The sequence below is a fragment of the Hypanus sabinus genome, chromosome 5, assembly GCF_030144855.1.
Source record: "Hypanus sabinus isolate sHypSab1 chromosome 5, sHypSab1.hap1, whole genome shotgun sequence".
In the NCBI taxonomy this organism is placed as follows: Eukaryota; Metazoa; Chordata; class Chondrichthyes; order Myliobatiformes; family Dasyatidae; genus Hypanus; species Hypanus sabinus.
Genome location: NC_082710.1, coordinates 909810 through 932024, shown reverse-complemented (window position 1 = coordinate 932024; position 22215 = coordinate 909810). Strand labels below are relative to the sequence as shown.

At 43.0% G+C, this 22215-nt stretch overlaps 1 protein-coding gene across 1 annotated transcript in view; it reads left to right on the top strand.

Annotated features, from left to right (window-relative positions):
* LOC132393879 (UDP-glucuronosyltransferase 2A1-like) overlaps positions 1 to 22215 on the top strand; it is an 89186-nt gene that overhangs the window by 50855 nt on the left and 16116 nt on the right. Inside the window, 2 exon segments of the mRNA XM_059969285.1 lie at positions 15338 to 15469; positions 22081 to 22168. Of these exon segments, the coding sequence (XP_059825268.1) occupies positions 15338 to 15469; positions 22081 to 22168 (220 nt within the window).

Genomic DNA, 22215 nt, shown 5'->3' with positions numbered 1-22215 from the left:
CTCCCTCTACCAAACATAAATCTCATTACAGTCGATATATATCTCAATATAATTAACTTGGAAAGGAAGTGTTTTTCTTGTAAAACAAAACTACCTTCAATTGAAAGTAACCTTTATAACATTAGATAAGGGAAGAAAAACACATCCAAAACAATTCTTGAAATATTTGCACAGAAGAAAAACAATCGCCATCTTTAAATTGTCTGGTCTATCTTTAAAACACAAAGAAATCCGAATAATTACTTTAAAAAAATCTTTACAAAAGCATACAAAACAAAAAAAAGATTAATTCATTTAAATGCTGCAAAAAAATTCTAAATGGTTCAAACTTATTACAGTCTTCAACAGTTCTCCCTCTATGTCTTCAGAAATTCCAAACCAGTCTTTTTCAGAGATAAAAATGTATTTTAAGGTAAAGTCTTATGTAACTATCAAATCTTCCAATCTCATCACTCTTTACACTGCAAGACAATCAAGCCATTATAAATCATTCAAGCTTCAGATTTGTCATCGGATGCATTGGATAAAGAATTAATAAAATTCAGTGCTTCGACTGGATCAACAAAAATATGAAAGCCAGACTTTTTAACAAAGAGCTTTAATTTCGCTGGATGTTGGAGCAGTGGGAAGAGCTTTTTTTCATACGCTAATTTCATAGCAGTTGCAAATCCAGCATGCTTCTTAACAATTTCACGTGGAAAATCTTCAAAAAAGCGAATGTCTGAAAAGTTTTTTTTTCCGCAAGTTTAATAATACGATCTTTGTCTCCAAAAAGGAGAAAACTCACAACAATATGTCTGTTTTTACCTTGATCCAAAACATTTTAAGTGCCGATTCTGTGAGCCATTTCGATATCCGAAGGCTGTAAGCAAACCTCCGGAAATAAAGACTGAAACATTTTTGCAAAATAATCCAGTGTGTTGGCCGATTCTGATTTCTCTTTTAATCCAACAATTCGAATATTGTTCCTACGTGATCGAGCTTCGAGGTCAATGATCTGTTGTTGGGCTTTTTCCAAACGAGAAGAAAGGTTTGCAGTATTTCGACTAACTTCTTTAAGATCAAGGCTCAAAGAGTCAACTTTTCCTTCGAATTTCTCTTTTAGTTGAGTTACCTCAATGCTGATATTGCTGATTTGAGATTCTAGTCTCTTCACCCAGGGGGGTTCCTCCGAGAACTCGTCGGTTTTCTTGGACTTTCCATTGCCTGGGTCCGGATTTCTTTTAGCACTTCTGAGAGTAGCCATAATTATAACTGATGCGACCAAGTAAAGTTGAAATTTCAAAGTTTAAATCGGAAAAGGGACAGATGAAAGGTGGACAAGAAGTGACTAATCTTACATGTCTGTAGCTGGGAGGCAGAGTCCCTCTCATAATTTTAAGTACCTCTGTCAAGTCCCCCCTCAACCTTCTGCGCTCCAAAGATTAAAGACCTAACTTGATCAATCTTTCCCTGTAACTTAGGTGCTGAAACCCAGGTAACATTCTAGTAAATCTTCCCTGTACTCTCTCTTTTTTGTTGACATCTTTCCTATAATTCGGTGACCAGAACTGTACACAATACTCCAAATTTGGCCTTACCAATGCCTTGTACACTTTTAACATTACATCCCAACTCCTATACTCAATGCTCTGATTTATAAAGGCCAACATACCAAAAGCTTTCTTACCACTCTAACCACATGAGATTCCACCTTCAGGGAACTATGCACCATTATTCCTAGATAACTCTGTTCTACTGCATTCTTAATGCTCTACCACTTACCATGTATGTCCTATTTGGATTATTCCTACCAAAATGTAGCACTTCTCACTTATTCAGCATTAAACTCCATCTGCCATCGCTCAGCCCACTCTTCTAACTGGCCTAAATCTCTCTGCAAACTTTGAAAACCTACTTCATCATCCACAATGCCACCTACTTTGGTATCATCTGCATACTTACTAATCCAATTTACCACCCCATCATCCAGATCATTAATGTATATGACAAACAACAGTACAGATCCCTGAGGCACACCATCTCTGAAACTTGGCTAAAGGATGGCAACCATTGGGAGCTGAACATCCAAGGATATGTGATGTATTAAAAAGATAGATTAATAGGCAGAGGGGGTGGTGTGGTCCTGTGTATAAGAAATAATATTAAATCATTAGAAAGTGATGACATAGGATCAGTAGGTGTAGCGTGTCTATGGGTTGAGTTAAGAAATGGCAAGACTAAAAGGACCCTGGTGGCAATTGTATACAGGCTTCCAAAAAGCAGTTGGGATGTGGATTACAAATTACAGCAGGAGATAGAAAAGGCATGTCAGAAGGGCAATGTCATGATAATTGCTGGTGATTTTAACATGAAAGTGGATTGGAAAAACCTGGCCAGTACTGGACCTCAAGAAAGAGAATTTGTAGAATGTCTAAGGGATAGCTTTTTTGGAACGGTTGTTGTTGAGCCCACTGGGGGATTGACTGTGCTGGATTGGGTGTTGTGCAGTGATCTGGAGGTGATAAGAAAGTTGAAGGTTAAGGAACCTTTAGGGAACACTGATCACAATATGATCGAGTGCACTTTGAAATTTGAGAAGGAGAAAAATTCCAATGTGTCGGTATTTCAGTGGAATAAAGGAAATTACAATGGCATGAGAGGGGAACTGGCCAAGGTTGACTGGAAAGGGACACTAGCAGGAAGGACAGCAGAGCAGCGATTGCTGGATTTTATGCGAAAAATGAGGAAAGTGCAAGACAGATATATTTCAAATAAGAAGATATTTTTGAATGGAAGAAGGACACTGCCATGGCTGACAAGTGAAGTCAGAGCAAAAGTAAAATCAAAAGAGAGGGCATACAAGGAAGCCAAAGCTAGTGGGAAGATAGAGGACTGGGAAGCTTTTAAAAACTTACAGAAGGAAACTAAGAAGGTCATTCAGAAGGAAAAGATGAATTATGAAAGGAGGCTGGTGACTAATATCAAAGAAGATACTATAAGCTTTTTTAGGTATATAGAGGGTAAAAGACGGTTGAGGGTAGATATAGGACCAATAGAAAATGACGCTGGAGATATTGTGATGAGAGATGCAAAGATGGCAGAGGAACTGAATGTGTATTTTTCATCAGTCTTCACAGTGGAAGACATCTGCAGTATACCAGACGTTCAAGAGTGTTTGGGAAGTAAAGTATGTGCAGTGAAAAATACAACTGAGAAGGTGCTCAGGAAGCTTAATGGTCTGAGGGTGGATAAATCTCCTGGACCTGATGGAATGCACCCTCAGGTTCTGAGGGGAGTAGCTGGAGAGATTACGGAAGCATTAACAATGACTTTTCAAGAATCGATAGATTCTTGCATTGTACCAGATGACTGGCAGATTGCAAATGTTACTCCACTATATAAGAAGGGTAGGAGGCAGCAGAAAGGGAACTATAGACCTGTTAGCCTGACATCAGTGGTTGGGAATTTGTTGGAATCGATTGTTAGTGATGAGATTATGGAGTACTTGGTGGCACATGACAAGGTAAGCCAAAGCCAGCATGGTTTCCTGAAAGGAAAATCCTGCCTGACTAACCTACTGCAATTTTTTGAGGCAGGGTAGACAAAGGAGATGCAGTAGATATGGTGTACTAGGATTTTCAGAAAGCCTTTGACAAGATGCTGCACATGAAGCTGCTTAGCAAGATAAGAGCCCATGGAAATAGAGGGAAGTTACTAGCATGGGTGGAGCATTGGCTGATCGGCAGATAACAGAGTGGGAATAAAGGGATCCTATTCTGGCTGGCTGCTGGTTACCAGTGGAGTTCCACAGGGATCTGTGTTGAGACTGCTGCTTTTTACGATGTATGTCAATGATTTGGACTACGGGATTAATGAATTTGTGGCTAAATTTACTGATGATACAAAGATAGGTGGAGGAGCAGGTAGTGTTGAGGAAACAGAGAGCCTGCCGAGATATTTAGTTTAGGGGAATGGGCAAAGTGGCAAATGAAATATAATGTTGGAAAGGGTATGGTCATGCACTTTGGTGGAAGAAATAAACAGGCAGACTATTATTTAGATGGGGAGAGAATTCAAAATGCAGAAATGCAAAGGGACTTGGGAGTCCTTGTGCAGGACACCCTAACGATTAATTTCCAGGTTGAGTCAGTTGTGAAGAAGGTGAATGCAATGATGGCATTCATTTCTAGAGGTATAGAATATAAGAGCAGAGATGTGATGTTGAGGCTCTAAAAGGCACTCATGAGACCACACTTGGAATATTGTGTGCAGTTTTGGGCTCCTTATTTCAGAAAGGATATACTGACATTGGAGAGGGTTCAGAGAAGATTCACAAGAATGATTCCAGGAATGAAAGGGTTACTGTATGAGGATCGTCTGGCAGCTCTTGGGCTGTATTCCTTGGAGTTCAGGAGAGTGAGGGGGGATCTCATAGAAAATTTCAGTATGTTAAAAGGCCTGAACAGATTAGATATGGCAAAGTTATTTCCCATGGTATGGGAGTCTAGGACAAGAGGGCACAACTGCAGGATTGAAGGATGTCCATTTGGAACAGAGATGCAGAGAAATTATTTTAGTCAGAGGGTGGTAAATCTAAGAAATTTGTTGCCATGAGCAGCTGTGGAGGCCAAGTCATTGGTGTATTTAAGGCAAAGATAGATAGGTTCTTGGTTAGCCAGGGCATCAGAGGGTATGGGAGAAGGCAGGGGAGTGTGGATGACTGAAAGAATTGAATCAGCCCGTGATTGAATGGCGGAGCAGTCTCGATAGGCTGAATGGCCTACTTTTGTTTCTATATGTCTTATGGACAGCATTCTAACTTCCCTTAACAGAGTGGCTTTCTGAGCCTTTTAAATATCAGCCCCTTTGCTGTAACTGTGGATCCAGACCCAGTAGGGGAAATGAGAGCAGATTATGAAAGATATTTTCATCATTACTAAGACTAATTTGTTTCTTCTTAAATTCCAGTTTGTTAATTGAATTGTATTCTCAAAGTTGTCAAGATGGAGTTCGAACTCTGGACTGTTCACTAGATTACTTGATCACTGTGTCCCCTAAAAGTGCTATACAACATGAAGTTCAGTGTAAAACAGAATTGTGTTGTGGTCACTTCTGCTTATGTGATTATTTACAGATACATCTTAACCCTATCCTAAACCTAACTCCTCTGGATCACGATGCTATGGGTGAAGATTTCTTATTGAAATGATGGCACTTTAGAGACACAGCAGCTTATCTGCCTCCCAGGAATGGTGCTAGTTTTAAATTCTTAGAGTGGGTTTCAAAATTCTTTTCAGAGATTTCAGTCAACCAAAGCTCTGCAAATACAGCACTGCTGAACTCTTAGACAAAATTACTTTAAAGCCACTGCCAGCAGAGTGAACAGCGGTGCTCAGCAGACTTGGACTCTCCTGACACCAGACTCAGAGACAGCAGCCTGGCCTAGGCAACTTATCTGAGGAAGTGCCAGATGCAGGCTGTGTGAGAGGAAGCATAAACTCAGTAAGAGAGCGGGGGCACTAGCTAGGCTGAGAGCCGAGCTGACCATACTGATGCTACCATCATTTTAGTTGGCCAACATTTACTCACTATAAAATAAAATGGACTAATTTAGTCTTAAAATGAATGCACAGAAATATGTGGAAAACTGCTGCATTCTGGTTGCACTGAAATGTGATTGAACAACAATATGCTTGACTTTGATGTTTCAACTTGAATGGATGACTCTGTTCATGCAGACAGGAACTCCCTGTCAGGGGAGTCCAAACCATAAGACCATAGGTATAGGAGTAGAATTAGGCTATTCAGCTCATCGAGTCTGCTCCTCCATTTTATCATAGCTGTTCCAATTTTCCTCTCAAACTCAATCTTCTGCCTTCTCCTCTACCTTTTCATGCCCTGACCAATCAAGAATCTATCGACCTCTGCCTAAAATATACGTAAAGATGGCCCCCACAGCTGCCTGAGGCAAATAATTCCATAGATTTGCCACCTCTGGCTAAAAAAATTCTTCTTTGCCTCCATTTTAAAAGGACACCCTTTTATTCTGAGGTTGTGTCCTCTGGTCTTAGACTCTCCCACCATAGGAAACATCCTCTCTATCAAGGCCTTTCACCGCACAGCAAGGTGGAATCTGTTTATAAACATAGGTTGGTGCACAATCTCATCTGTATTTAGCAGTTACTGTTCTGGGCAATTGAACATCTTACAATTATATGTCAGCTACATTACCTGCTCGGGGAGATCACTGTTGTGTTCATCACCACTGCCTACATTCCCCCAAGTGCAAACACCAAGGATGCACTGGGAGAGCTTTACAGTACCATCAGCTCTCTACAAAACAAGCATCCAGACAGTCTCTTCATAAATGCAGGAGAATTCAATCATATTCACCTGCAGAACATTTTCCCCAAATTCCATCAACACATCACCAGGGCCATGAGGGAAACAAACAGACTATGTTTATACAAGCAGACACAGTATTTACAGAGCCATCCCATGCCCTCATCTCCATCATGTTAATTCCAGCTGAAAATGTTGAAAATGGTATAATCAGTCAGGAAGACCATCACTGTACAGTTTAATGAAGCACCTTCTATGCTCCAGGACTATTTTGAACTGACCAAATGGCAGATGTTCAAGGAGGCCACCACAATACGGAGAAGACACAGACCTTGAGGAATATGCCTCATCTGTCACCAGCTACAGCAGACAATGTTGATATTCAAGAACAGTCAACTCACAGCCCAACCAGAAGTTCTGACTGAATGCAGAGGTGTGCTACTGACTAAAAGCCCAGGACAATGCTTTTAGGACAGTACAGCTCTCAGAGCAGTCAGGAGAAACCTCATTGTAGGCATCAAGAGAGAAAAGGCCACATATGCACAAAACATTTAGGAATATCTGTCCAATAATGGTCCCTGGCATCAAGGGACAGGATGTTTCCTGTGGTGGGAGAGTCTCGCACAAGAGGGCACAGCCTCAGGATCAAGGGACATCCATTTAAAACAGAGATGCAGAAAAATTTCTTACATCAATTTGTGGAATAGTTACCGCAGACAGCTGTGGAAGCCTGATCATTGGGTGTCTTTAAGGCAGAGCTGGATAGGTTCTTGATGGACACGGCATCAAAGGTTACGGGGCGAAGGCCAGGGAGTGGGGCTGAAGAGGGGAAAAAAGGATCAGCCATGATTGAATGACGGAGCAGACTCGACGGGCCAAATGGGCTAATTCTGCTCCTATGTCTTATGGAAATCTCCACTCCAGAAGCAGTGGCTCATCAACCTCACCTCAAGCCCACCACTCACAGGCTGAGATCCTGCTCCTACTGGGAAAGGACATCATACAGGTACACAAAGAATTTGAGCAATGTAATGGGGCTCCAGATACTTCCCTTGTAGAGCAGTTAGCACTTGGGTGGGTTCTAGTAGGAGACTTCTGCCTGGGGAGTGCACGTAATCCCTCACCTTTGAATGTTTTCAGAACTAGCGTTCTAGAAAAAGGGCACACCAGCCTCAAGACTTTTTGCCTTAGCAGTATCCATGTCAAGAAGACCTTCAGTCAGTCCTGTCAGGCTCCCATCTCTCCCACCTTGACTAGCAACAGAAGCGTGACAAGCAATACAGCAAGCATGGGTGAATCTGTCTTTGTCCATACAAAGGATGAGTACAAACCAACTACTTCAATGGATGACCTTACTTACCTGAGGGTGGTGGATAATGGATTCCATCCAAACAGCTCAAACAGCTGAATGACATCACTACAGTTCCTTCATCCTCAACAATGCCTCCCAAGCAACCATGAGCAAGCAAGGAGCAGCTGTCCTGCTCAAGCAACATCCTGAAAGTACTTAGGAAGAAAACGAACAGTATAAATGGAAAACTGAACTATTAGAAAATTATTGAAGTATGAACTCTGGTTACAGATCTATAAAAGCTAAGACAATATTTTGTTTGTACAGATTCTAAACTTGTTTTGAACTCTGTTGTATATTTGATATGATATAGTTAGCTTATTTCAAAGTTATTTTAATTCCACTTCCCGTTCTTATTCCAATATGTCAATCCATGGCCTCCTCCACTGTTGTGATAAGGTCACACTTAGGTTGGAGGAAGAGCATCTTATATCGCATCTGTGTAGCCTCCAACCAGATGGCATGAACATCAATCGAACTTGTAGTAATGCCCCGCCCCTCACCTTCACCATTCCCTTTTCCCTCACTTGCCTTATCTCCTTGTCTACCCATTGCCTCCCTCTAGTGCTCCTCCCCCTTTTTCTTACTTCCATGGGCTTCTGTTCTCTCCTATTGGACTTCTACTTCTCCAGCCCTGTATCTCTTTCATCAATGAACATCTCAGCTCTTTTCTTCATCCCTCCCCCTTCAAGTTTCACCTATCACCTTGTGTTTCTCTCTCTCCACTCCCACCGTTTAAATCTACCCCTCAGCTTTTTTTCTCCAGTCCTGCCAAAGAGCCTCAGCCCAAAACATCAACTGTGTGTACACTTTTCCATAGATGCTGCCTGGCCTTCTGGGATCCCCCAGCATTTTGTGTATGTTGCGTATTTCAAAGATTGGGTTAGTGATCCCTCGTGAAAGACAGAATTTTACTTATGCATTTCAAATCAAGTTGATGGCCTTATTATTCTTTAATATTTGACAACACTGTTCCATTGCTCAGGACCATTGACACTAATAGGTTTCATGTATTTTTTTGGGAAAGACCTGGGTTTAGTTGGTGGCATCTTTTACAGATTCCAGGCGGTGTGACTGGGATTGTTATTTTATTTCTAATTACGAGATCTCGTTGCTTAATTGTAGGTACATAGCAGTCATTGATTACACATCATTGCATTGTTAAGCAATTAGCCTTCACTGCCAGGTTGGCCATTATATAGATAGAAACATGGAAAACTACAGCGCAATACAGGCCCTTCAGCCCACAATGCTGTGCCGAACATGTCCTTAACTGAGAAATTACTATGGTTACCCATAGCCCACTATTTTTCTAAGCTCCATGTACCCATCCAGGAGTCTCTTAAAAGACCCTATCGTATCCGCCTCCACCACCTTTGCTGACAGCCCATTCTATGTACTCACCACTCTCTGCATAAAAAACTTATCCCTGACATCTCCTCTGTACCTACTTCCAAACACCTTAAAACTTTGTCCTCTCGAGTTAGCCATTTCAGCCCTGGGGAAAAGCCTCTGACGATCCTGACTAATCTGACTAATCTGTTGGAGTTTTTTGAGGGTGTAACAAGGATGTTAGATGAGGGTAAGCCAGTAGATGTTGTGTACCTAGATTTTCAGAAGGCATTCGATAAGGTGCCACATAGGAGATTGGTGAGTAAAATCAGAGCTCATGGCATTGGGGACAGGGTTTCAACATGGATAGAAAACTGGTTGGCAGATAGAAAGCAAAGGGTAGCAGTGAATGGGTGTTTCTCAGACTGGCTGGAGGTGACTAGTGGGGTACCACAGGGCTCTGTATTGGGACCACAGCTCTTTACGATTTATGTCAATGATTTAGATGAGGGGATTGAAAACTATATCAGCAAGTTTGCTGACGATACTAAACTGGGTGGCAGTGTGACATGCGAAGAGGACGTTAGGAGAATACAGGACTTGGATAGGCTGAGTGCGTGGGCAGATACTTGGCAGATGTCATTCAATGTGAATAAATGTGAAGTTATCCACTTTGGAAGCTGGAACAAGAGGGCAGAGTATTGTCTGAACGATGTCGAGTTAGGTAAGGGAGAAATGCAAAGAGACCTAGGAGTCCTAGTTCACCAGTCAATGAAGGTGAATGAGCAAGTGCAACAGGCAGTGAAGAGGGCAAATGGTATGTTGGCCTTTGTTACAAGGGGAATTGAATACAAGAGCAAGGATGTTCTTTTGCATTTGTACAGGGCCCTGGTGAGACCACACCTGGAATATTGTGTACAGTTTTGGTCTCCAGGTTTAAGGAAGGACATTCTGGCAATTGAGGAAGTGCAGCGTAGATTCACTAGGTTGATTCCTGGGATGGCAGGGCTGTCTTACGCAGAGAGATTGGAGAGATTGGGCTTGTACACGCAGGAATTGAGGAGATTGAGAGGGGATCTGATTGAAACGTTTAAGATAATTAAAGGATTTGATAGGATTGAGGCAGGAAATATGTTCCAGATGTTGGGAGAGTCCAGTACCAGAGGGCATGGATTGAGAATAAGATGTCAGTTATTTAAAACAGAGTTGAGGAAGAGCTTCTTCTCCCAGAGAGTTGTGGAGGTGTGGAATGCACTGCCTCGGAAGACGGTGGAGGCCAATTCTCTGGATGCTTTCAAGAAGGAGCTGGATAGATATCTGATGGATAGGGGAATCAAGGGATATGGGGACAAGGCAGGGACTGGGTATTGATAGTGAATGATCAGCCATGATCTCAGAATGGCGGTGCAGACTCGAGGGGCCGAATGGTCTACTTCTGCACCTATTGTCTATTGTCTATTATCTATTGTCTATCCACACGATCAATGCCTCTCTCATCTCCTTATACACCTCTATCAAGTCACTTCTCATACTCTGTCGCTCCAAGGAGAAAAGGCTGAGTTCACTTAACCTATTCTCATAAGGCATGCTCCCCAATCCAGGCAACGTTCTTGTAAGTCTCCTCTGCACCCTTTCTACAGTCTCCACATCGTTCCTGTAGTGAGGGAACCAGAAATGGGCACAGTACTCCACGTGGGGTCTGACCAGGGTCCCATACAGCTGTAACATTACATCTCGACTCTTGAACTCAGTCCATGGTTGATGAAGGCAATGCACTATATGCCTTCTTAACCACACAGTCAATTTGCACAGCCCCTTTGAGTGTCCTATAGACTTAGACCCCAAGATCCCTCTGAATCTCCACACTGCCAATAATATATTCTACCATCATATTTGACCTACCAAAATTAACTACCTCACACATATCTGGGTTGAACTTCATCTGCCATTTCTCAGCCCAGTTTTGTATGCTATCGATGTTCCACTGTAACCTCTGACAGCCCTCCACACTATCCATAATACCCCCAAACTTTGTGTTATCAGCATTTTCACTAACGTATCCCTCCACTTCCTCATCCAGGTCTTTTATAAAAATCACAAAGAGAAAATCACAAATCCCAGAACAGATTCTTGAAGCACACCATTGGTCATCAAACCTCTGTCTAGGTTTCAATGATATCCCCCCGTCCTTCTAAATTCAACGTGTACCAACTTAGAGCTATCAAATGTTCCTTGTATGATAACCTTTTCAATCCTAGAATCATCCTTGTGAACTCCTCTGAACCTTCTCCAATGCCAGCACATCTTTTCTTAGATGAGGAGCGCAAAACTATCTCAACATGAGACCTCACCAGTGCCTTATAAAGCCTCACCATCACATCCCTGCTCTTGTATTCCAGACTTATTGAAATGATTGCTCACACTGCATTTGCCTTCCTCACCACCGAATCAGCCTGTTGTCCAGAAGTTTTTCATACTCAGTGAGCATGGGGAGAGCTAAACGAGTCTTCATTGTTGCAGACTTCAAGAGAAAATGTAGTGGTATAGCCAACATTGCTGCCTCATTCCTGGACAAGCTAAAAGTTTTTTACGCTCGATTCAAGATTGGTAGGACTGAAGTGCATAGAACATGGGCTCCCAAGGAGAGCTGCTGATGAGCCCTGCACCTTCATTATTAATGAGGCTGAAGTACATCAAACATTCCAACGTGTCAACAGCCACAAGGCAGCAGGGCAGGACGGCATCCCAGGGTGCATCCTCAAAGTGTATGCAGAACAGCTGGCCGATGTACTTACAAATATTTTTAATCTCTTCCTCTCCCAGTGTGGAGTGCCCTCCTGTTTCAAATCATCCATCATTGTCCCTGTACCTAAAAAGACCAAGGTAACACGTCTGAACGACTGATGCCCTGTCGCACTCACCTGAATTATAAGCAAGTGCTTTGAGAGGCTGGTTAAAGACTACATCTGCAGCATGCTACCACCCAGACTGCACCCCCTACAATTTGCCTACCAATGGAACCAATCTACCAGTGACACAGTAGCCACGGCACTACACACCACCCTCACTCAGTTGGAGAAGAGGGATGCCTATGTTAGAATGCTGTTTCTGGACTACAGTTCAGCATTCAACACCATAATTCCCTTCAGATTTAACAGGAAGCTCAGAAACCTCGGCCTGCACTCCACCTTGTGCAGCTGGATCCTGGACTTCCTATTGGATCACCGACAGGTGGTAAGGATGGGCTGTCAGAGGCACCTCTGCCTCTCTGACTCTCAACATATGTGCCCCCCCACAGTTGTGTCCTGAGGCCCCTCCGCTACTCCCTTTACATTCATGACTGAGCTCCAATCTGCTGATTAATTTCACAGATGACGTGACTTTGATCAGCCTTATTTCTAGCGGAGATGAGACAGCCTACAGAAGAGAGGTTCATTCAGTGGTGCCAGGATAAAAAACTCTGCCTCAGTGTCCAAAAAACAAAAGAGCTGATTGGGGATTACAGAAGGAATGTAGACAGGCTTGCCCCGATCAACATCAATGTGTGTGCAGTTGAGAGGGTGAGTAGTTTCAAGTTCCTCGGTACACACATCACCGAAGATCTCACCTAGATTATACACACTGGCTCTTCCACCCCAGACGACTGAAGAAGTTTGGCATGAATCCCCAGATCCACAAGACCTTCTATAGGAGCACCATTGAGAACATCCTGACTGACTGTATCACTGTCTGGTACGGGATCTGCACCAACCTTGATCATTGGGCACTGCAGAGAGTGGTACGGACAGCCCAGTGCTTTTATGGATGGGAACTTCCTTCCACTGAGGATATTTACAGCAGCAGTTGCAGAAAGAAGGCCTAGAAGATGAATTGGGAGAAATTGTTATGGGAAACAGGGAAATGGCAACAGAATTTAATGCATACTTTAGATCTGTCTTCACCAGGGAGGACACAAGCAATCTCCCAGATGTATGGATGGGCCAGGGTCATAAGATATCAGAGGAATTGAGACAGATTGACATTAGGAAAGAAACTGATGAGTAGACTGGTAGGACTGAAGGCTAATAAATCCCCGGGTCCAGATGGTCTGTATCCGAGGGTTCTAAAAGAGGTGGCTCAGGAAATTGCAGATGCATTGGTAATCATTTTCCAATGTTCCTTAGATTCAGGATCAGTTCCTGAAGATTGGAGAGTGGCTAATGTTATCCCACTTTTCAAGAAGGGAGGGAAGGAGAAAACGGAGAACTATCACCCTGTTAACCTAACGTCAGTCGTGGGGAAGATGCTTGAGTCCATTATTAAGGACGAAATAGTGGCACATCTTGATGGCAGTAATAGGATTAGGCTGAGCCAGCATGGATTTACCAAGGGCAAATCATGCTTGACTAATCTGTTGGAGTTTTTTGAGGGTGTAACAAGGATGTTAGACGAGGGTAAGCCAGTGGATGTTGTGTACCTAGATTTTCAGAAGCATTCGATAAGGTGCCACATAGGAGATTGGTGAGTAAAATCAGAGCTCATGGCATTGGGGGCAGGGTTTCAACATGGATAGAAAACTGGTTGGCAGATAGAAAGCAAAGGGTAGCAGTGAATGGGTGTTTCTCGGACTGGCTGGAGGTGACTAGTGGGGTACCACAGGGCTCTGTATTGGGACCACAGCTCTTTACGATTTCTGTCAACGATTTAGATGAGGGGATTGAAAACTATATCAGCAAGTTTGCTGACGATACTAAACTGGGTGGCAGTGTGACATGCGAAGAGGACGTTAGGAGAATACAGGGAGACTTGGATAGGCTGGGTGAGTGGGCAGATACTTGGCAGATGTCATTCAATGTGAATAAATGTAAAGTTATCCACTTTGGAAGCAGGAACAAGAGGGCAGAGTATTGTCTGAACGGTGTCGAGTTAGGTAAGGGAGAAATGCAAAGAGACCTAGGAGTCCTAGTTCACCAGTCAATGAAGGTGAATGAGCAAGTGCAACAGGCAGTGAAGAGGGCAAATGGAATGTTGGCCTTTATTACAAGGGGAATTGAGTACAAGAGCAAGGATGTCCTTTTGCATTTGTACAGGGCCCTGGTGAGACCACACCTGGAATATTGTGTACAGTTTTGGTCTCCAGGTTTAAGGAAGGACATTCTGGCAATTGAGGAAGTGCAGCATAGATTCACTAGGTTGATTCCTGGGATGGCAGGGCTGTCTTACGCAGAGAGATTGGAGAGATTGGGCTTGTACACGCAGGAATTGAGGAGATTGAGAGGGGATCTGATTGATAATTAGATAGGATTGAGGCAGGAAATATGTTCCAGATGTTGGGAGAGTCCAGTACCAGAGGGCATGGATTGAGAATAAGAGGTCAGTTATTTAAAACAGAGTTGAGGAAGAGCTTCTTCTCCCAGAGAGTTGTGGGGGTGTGGAATGCACTGCCTCGGAAGACGGTGGAGGCCAATTCTCTGGATGCTTTCAAGAAGGAGCTAGATAGATATCTGATGGATAGGGGAATCAAGGGATATGGGGACAAGGCAGGGACTGGGTATTGATAATGAATGATCAGCCATGATCTCAGAATGGCGGTGCAGACTCAAGGGGCTGAATGGTCTACTTCTGCACCTATTGTCTGTTGTCTATAAGATCATTGGGGACACCAGTCACCCCAACCATAAACTTTTTAAGGTGCTTCCATCTGGCAAATGGTACCACAGCATTAAAGCCAGAACCAACAAGCTTCAGGACAGCTTCTTTCTACAAGCCATTAGACTTGTAAATTCACATGTCTGTATGTTGTGATGGAGTCATAATACAGAGATTTTACTTCCTCATTGTGGGATGCATTTAAGATTTAAATAAATTCAAATACAAAACATTAGGTGTTTAACAGTCTTGTTTTTTAATGGGATCTATTGGGTATCCTTGTTTTGTTGCTGCCTGTAAGGAGATGAATCTCAGGTTGTATATAGTCTACATACTTCGATAATAAATGTACTTTTGCACTTTAGTTTCCACATTCTTTACAGCTCATTTTGATTCTGGTGAACCAGCCTCAGGAAAGAATAGTAGCAAAACCTCAAATCATTAAGTACAGTAATCTAAAGAGTGGGGGGAATTAGCTTAATGATGGAATTAGTACTATGATGTCAGTGGTGAGATGTTGATTTGCAAAGACCATAGTCAGCTGTATGTTTACTTCTCTGAAATTCTCCTTGGCTGCTGCTTTCTTCTCTGGAAGGTTTTGGAAGGAATGGCCAAAAGCCCATTTGTGAAAGGGTCCCATGTCATTTGAAAGTCCTCAGTGTGTGATACCTCTGTGTGACTTGATAATTCATTGTTTTACAGGAGATGGAAGAATTTGTTCAGAGCTCAGGGGAGCATGGGATTGTGATATTTTCCCTGGGCTCCTTCGTAAAGAACCTTACTGATGAAAAAGCCAATTTATTTGCTGAAGCACTTGGGCAAATTCCACAAAAGGTTTGTTTACTTTTAAATTCTGCATCCAGTTTTTGTCAAGGTGAGATTAAAACTGGGAAAATGAGGTTAAAACCTAGAGTTGTTTGATGCTGGTGTCACTAACTCTGGTACCTTGAATTATCCATAGTCTAAATCTCAATTTGTAAAAAAAATCAATTGTTGTGAGTTTCCTTTCTGACTAAGAACATAAAAGTGAAATCTTATGGATGCTGGAAACCTGAATTAAAATGTTATTTTTACTTCTTTTTGGGCAGTCCCTTGAGATTGAGGAAGATTTACTTCAAACCTGGTTCATTGGGTTGTGGAGAGACTGATGAGGCCAATGTGTGAATATTCACCTCTCTGAATTTCTCCTTGGCTGCTGCTTTCTTCTCTGGAAGGAATTAAGCTGGAGGAAGTTGATGTCGAAGAAGAGGGTCATTTTATGGGATGCTCATTCTATCACATTTATAGAGTTATGGGCTCTTGATGTGTAGACTTGTTGGTCAAGAGATACTGATGACCTGGTTAAGAAAAAGAAGGAGATATATAGCATGTATAGGCAGGAAAGAACAAATGTGGTACTTATGGAGTATAAGAAATGCAAGAGAACACTTAAGAATGAAGATGGGTGGGCTAAAAGAAGACATGAGTTTGCTCTAGCAGTCAAGGTTAAGGAGAATCGTAAAGGCTTCTACAGATGTGTTCAGAGCATTGGCACAGCAAGGGACAAAATTAGTCCTCTGTAAAAACAGAGTGGTCATCTATGCATGGAGCTAAAAGAGATGGGGAAGATCTTAAATGGAATTTTTGAGACTGCATTTACCGAGGAGATGGCACAGAATACACTCACAACATGCTGGAGGAACTCAGTAGGTCGGGCAGCATCCGTAGAAACAAACGTTTTGGGAGTTTTGGCCCGAAATGTTTGTTTCCACAGATGCTGCTCGAACTGAGTTCCTCCAGTGTGTTGTGCATTTTGCTTTGACCCCTAGCATCGGCAGAGTATTTTGTGGCACAGAATATACAGCTGTGAGACAAAGCGGTTGTGAGGTCATCACTATCCAGATATCAGAGGAGATGATGTTTGCTGGCTTGAGGAAAATTAAAGTGGATAAATCCCAAGGCCCTGTGGGAGGTTAATACAGACATTACAAGACCCTAGCAGAGATATTTAAAATGTCCTTTACCACAGGAGAGGGGTTGAGGACAGAAGGATAGCTAATATTGTTATATGATTTAAGAAAGACTCTAAGGAAGGAAATTATAGGCCAATGAGCCTGACTTTGGTTATTGGAAGGTATTGGAAGGGACAGGATATAGCCCTCAGAATACCTTCCAACAATCAAAGTCAGACTTACTGACCTATTTTATAGAAATATTTCGATAGACAGGGTCTAACTAACTATAACCAACAAGGCTTCATGTGTGGTAGGTCATGTCTAACCAAAAGTAAAGAGTTTTTCGAGGAAGTTACTAGGAAAGTTGATCAAAGCAAGGCTATGGAACTTGTCTACATGGACTTCAGCAAGGCCTTTGACAAAGCCTGCATGGGAAGTTGGTCAAGGAGAGTCAGGTCACTTGGCATTCGAGATAAGGTAGTAAATTTGATTTGACATTGGCTTTGCAGGAAAAGCCAGAGAGTGGTAGTAGATGGTTGTCTCTGACTGCAGGGATGTGACTAGTGGAGTGCTGCACGGATCAGTGCTAGGTCCATTGTTGTTTGTTGTTTGATCTGGATGATAGTGTGATCAACTGGATCAGCAAGTTTGCAGATGACACCAAGATTGTGAGTGTAGTGGACAGTGAGGAAGGCTATCAAAACTTGCAGAGCATTCTGTCTGGATTCATAATGGTTTGGTGTAGCAACTGCTCTGCATGTGACCTCAAGAGACCGCAGAGAGTTGTATACACAACTCAACACAGAAATCAACCTCTCCTCCATGGACTCTCTGCGTTACTTATTGCTTCAGTAAAGCAGCCAGCATCATCAAAGACCCCATCCATCCCAGATATCCACTCTCCCATCCATCCCAGATATTCACTCTCCCATCCATCCCAGATATCCACTTTCCCATCCATCCCAGATGTCCACTCTCCCATCCATCCCAGATATCCGCTCTCCCATCCATATCAGATATCCACTCTCCCATCCATCCCAGATGTCCACTTTCCCATCCATCCCAGATATCCACTCTCCCATCCAGAAGAAGACACAAAAGCTTGAAGGTGTCTCATGGACACCTTCTACACCACTGTTAGAAGTGTAGTAATAGTTTCCCAGTATGATGTTGACCTCACGACCTACCTCGTTATGATCTTGCACCTTATTGTTTACTTGTACTGTGGCTGTTACATTTCATTATGCAGTGTTCTTGTTTTACCTTGATCTTCCCAATACAGATCTGATTTGTATGAATAGTATGCAAGAAAGGCTTTTCACTCTACCTCAGAATCAGAATCAGGTTTAGTATCACTGGCAAATTCAAGAAATTTGTGGTTTTGCAGCAGTACATTGCATCATCATCATTATAGAGAATTAGATGGGTTCTGTGCCCACCCTTACTGAACTAGCTTTGTTCAATTTTCAGCTGTATTTCCCCTCTTTCTTCAGGGGGTTTCTCTTTAGTATCATCATCATCATGTGCCGTGCCGTATGATGTGGGTGATCGTGGTCTTTGACAGTGATCGTTCTTGGTAAATTTTTCTACAGAAGTGGTTTGCCATTTCCTCCTACTGGTCAGTGTCTTTACAGTCAGGTGACCCCAGCCATTATCAATACTCTTCAGAGACTGCCTGCCTGGTGTTAGTGGTTGCATAACCAGGACTTCTGATAGGCATCAGCTCATACGACCATCCACCACCTGCTCCCATGGTTTCAGGTGACTCTGATTGAGGGGGGGGGGGGAGGTCCTGCTAAGCAGGTGCTACACCTTGTCCAAGGGTGACCTGCAGGATAGCGGAGGAAAGGAGCGCCTTACACCTCCTTTGGTAGAGATGTTTGTCCAATCCACCATGCTAAATTGCAATGCATATTTTTTTTAAATCTATAAATTACAATAAGAAATACATTTCTAAAAATTAAACTAAATAATTATTGCAAAAAGAGAGCAACGCCTTATGTGGATGTTCTGGATGCTAGGCAGGCTAGTGCCCATGATAGAGCTAGCTGAGTTTTCAACTTTGTGCAGCTTCTTCCAACCCTGTGCAATGACCCCCTCCATGCCAGAGGGGATGCAACCAGTTAGAGTGCTCTCCACGGTACACCTGTAGAATTTCAGTAATCGTGACAATAATAAACCGATTCCAATTATAATCCCTTTGGCCCTTCCAGTCCATGCTGACCACTGAGATAACCCCAGATTCTTGTGTTTGATCCTCTAAGCCCCACCTCCAATTACCCATCCACGCGTTTCTGAAATGCTGCCTCTGTACCGGCCTCAACCACTTCCCCGGCAAATCTTTCAGGCATTTGTACCTTCTGTCCATTGGAAGAGGAAGAAGAGAGAATGACTGGGTATTGCAAGAATTTCAGTGGGGTTGTTTAATTCAGATTTTAATGAATTGTACTATGATGTGCAGCTAGGGACAGAAAGGAAGATTGGTTGAAGATGTTACCAAGTTGAAAGCACTAAGTAAAATTTGCAAACTTTTAAATTCAGTGTTGTGAGATGGATTTATGTGTTTGATATGCTCAAGAGAGCACATAGAAAGGCCAGCAGCATGGACGGATCATTAATAACTATAATATACAAAATGGTTTCATGCATGGCATTGGCAAGCTGTTCTTCAGATGTTACAAGTCCATTCAGAAGGAAAATTACAGGCTGTACAAATACCATGGTAGGAAGGTGCATAGGCGTATGGATCAGGAGCTTTGAGTGGCTGCCCTAGAAATTGTCTGGTATCAGAATGCCCACTCAAAGTAGCCTGCTGTTTTAACTGACATCCCAGAGATTAATATTGCATCAGTATGTTGGTCCCTGAAGGAAGCAATAGTCAGAAAGGACAAATGTCTTTGTTCACCTTGCTTGCAAAGAGGTAAAGGTCAACTAATCACTTGACAGGAAATCGGGATCTTAGGGCTAGAGCTGAGTATGTTAATGGAATTTGTAGAAGGTGTTATCACTAATATATTAGCAGTCTGCTTGTCAACTCACATTGACACTGCTACCCTGTGAGTGTGAGTGAGGGTAAGCTGGTCTGACAGAAGGCTTCCCATGTTACAAGAGGCAGATTGTTGGATTGTGATTAAAGACAGAAGTGTCCAAGTACCAATAATAGGATAGAGCTGTGGACCTGATCATGGGCATTGACTGGATGGAGTCTCATGAACTGAGAGGCAGTGCACAGCAAAGCATTGAATTGGGCAGAGTCAGAAGCTGAAGCAGGAAGCTGGTTCACAGCTTCAAAGTTCATTTATTATCTAAACTCTGAAATTCTTCTTCTCCAGATAGCCGTGAAGCCAAGAAAGAAAAATGTGGTAGCACAATCATGAACCTCAAATCCCTCCTCCCTGCACAAAAAAACAAAAAAAAATGGAACCGGCACACCAATCTGCAAACCCCCCTCTCCCGTACACAAAAAAAAGTAAGATCGGGGGGTGGGGGGGGGGGGGGAAACACAGAATATAAAAACTGTCAGACTAAAAAAAGTGTCTATAGTGCAAGTCCATATCCAAAATGCAGAAAACCTTGGTAATATTCTCTGGGCACAGTAACAGGACTTTCCCTCTGCTTCAGCAGAGCAATCTCACCAGTGATCAAAAGGCAGACAGCTGGCACTCAGTTTCTGTATTCACCTTGATGGTTCAATCTCCCTCATTGCTTTAATCAGCGAACAATGGAAGATTTAATCACTCTGCAGCCTTCTCTGCCTCCTGGAATCCTCTTAGATTCTCACTAAAACACCCAAAAGATCTTCAAACTGCAAATCACAGTCCCAGGGTCACATTCAAAAAGAAAAAACAAACATAAAAAACATAAAAGAAGTGAAATATATGGTTTCATGATCTATCCAGAAGATGTTGACACAAGGAGCATTGTACACAGGAGCTTGAATAGCATTGGCATCACACAACCCACTTGAGAAGTACAACATACTGAACTCAGATGTGGCTACCTTGATTCATGTTCATGGGTCAAACAAGGTGACTAGGGAGAATGAGGAAACAATAGCCTCTGCTCCATTATCTGAGGAAGCAAAGTGAAGCAATGTCTGGGAAAGAGGTTTTCTGTTTGTTTCCCAAGGAACCTCAGCACAATATTAAACAATAAATTTTCTGTAGTAATAATTTCTGTACACTGCAACCTTTTCTAAAATTCTGCTTCTCAGGCCTCAGCGTAACTTCAAATTAACATTGAATTGCAAACGTACCCAAATCTTTCACATCATTTGAGGAGTATATCTCCATTTTCAAAGAAAACCAAATGTCATTAAGTGTGATATTTACACATTTAATCATGAAAGTAGAGATTTAGGTTGATGAATAGAATGTAGAACATAGAACAGTCCAGAACAGGAATAGGACCCAATACAATTAGTAATCACGAGGAAATCTGCAGGTGCTGGAAATTAAAGCAACACACACAAAATGCTGGTGGAACACAGCAGGCCAGGCAGCATCTACAGGGAGAAGCAATGTCGACATTTCGGGCCGAGACCCTTCGTCAGGACTAACTGAAAGGAAAGATAGTAAGAGATTTGTAAGTAGGAGGGGGAGGGGAAAATGTGAAATGAGCGGAGAAGACCGGAGGGGGTGGGGTGAAGCTGAGAGCCAGAAAGGTGATTGGCAAAAGGGATACAGAGCGAGAGAAGGGAAAGGATCATGGGACGGGAGGCCTAGGGAGAAAGAAAGGGGAAGGGGAGCACCAACGGGACATGGAGAACAGGCAGAGTGATGGGCATCTGCTCTCAGGATGAAGCTTTTCATTCCAGGATGAAGGAGATGTCCTCCTTTTTTAAACAAAGGGGCTTCCCTTCTTCCAGCATCAACTCTGTTCTCAAATGCATCACTCCCATTTCCTGCACATCTGCCCTCACCCTATCTACCCACCACCCCACTTGGGATAGGGTCCCCCTTATCCTCACCTATCAATCCACCAGCCTCTGGATCCAATGTATAATTCTACGTAACTTCCGCCACCTCCAACGGAATCCCACTAGCAAGCACAAGTTTCCCTCCCCACCTTTCTGCATTCCGCAGGGATCACTCCCTACACGACCCCCTTGTCCATTCATCCCCCCCCACCATCCCTTCCCACCGATCTCCCTCCTGGCACTTATCCTTGCAAGTGGAACAAGTGCTACACCTGCCCTTACACTTCCTCCCTCACCACCATTCAGGGCCCCAGACAGTTCTTCCAGGTGAGGCGACACTTCACCTGTGAGTCGGCTGGTGTGGTATACTGCGTCCGGTGCTCCCGGTGTGGCCTTTTATATATTGGTGAGACCCAACGCAGACTGGGAGACCGTTTCACTAAACACCTACGCTCTGTCTGCCAGAGAAAGCAGGATCTCCCAGTGGCCAGACATTTTAATTCTGCATCCCATTTCCATTCTGATATGTCTATCCATGGCCTCGCATTAGGTCTATCCTTCAAGCTTCATGATATGTCTATCCGTTCTTTTAGGTTATTTGGAGATACGCTGGGAAAAAACCAAGGGCACTGGCATCTAATACAAAGTTGTATGATTGGCTTCCTCAAAATGACTTACTTGGTAAGAGCTGGAGTTTTTGTGTGTGTGTGTGTGTGTGTGTGTGTGTG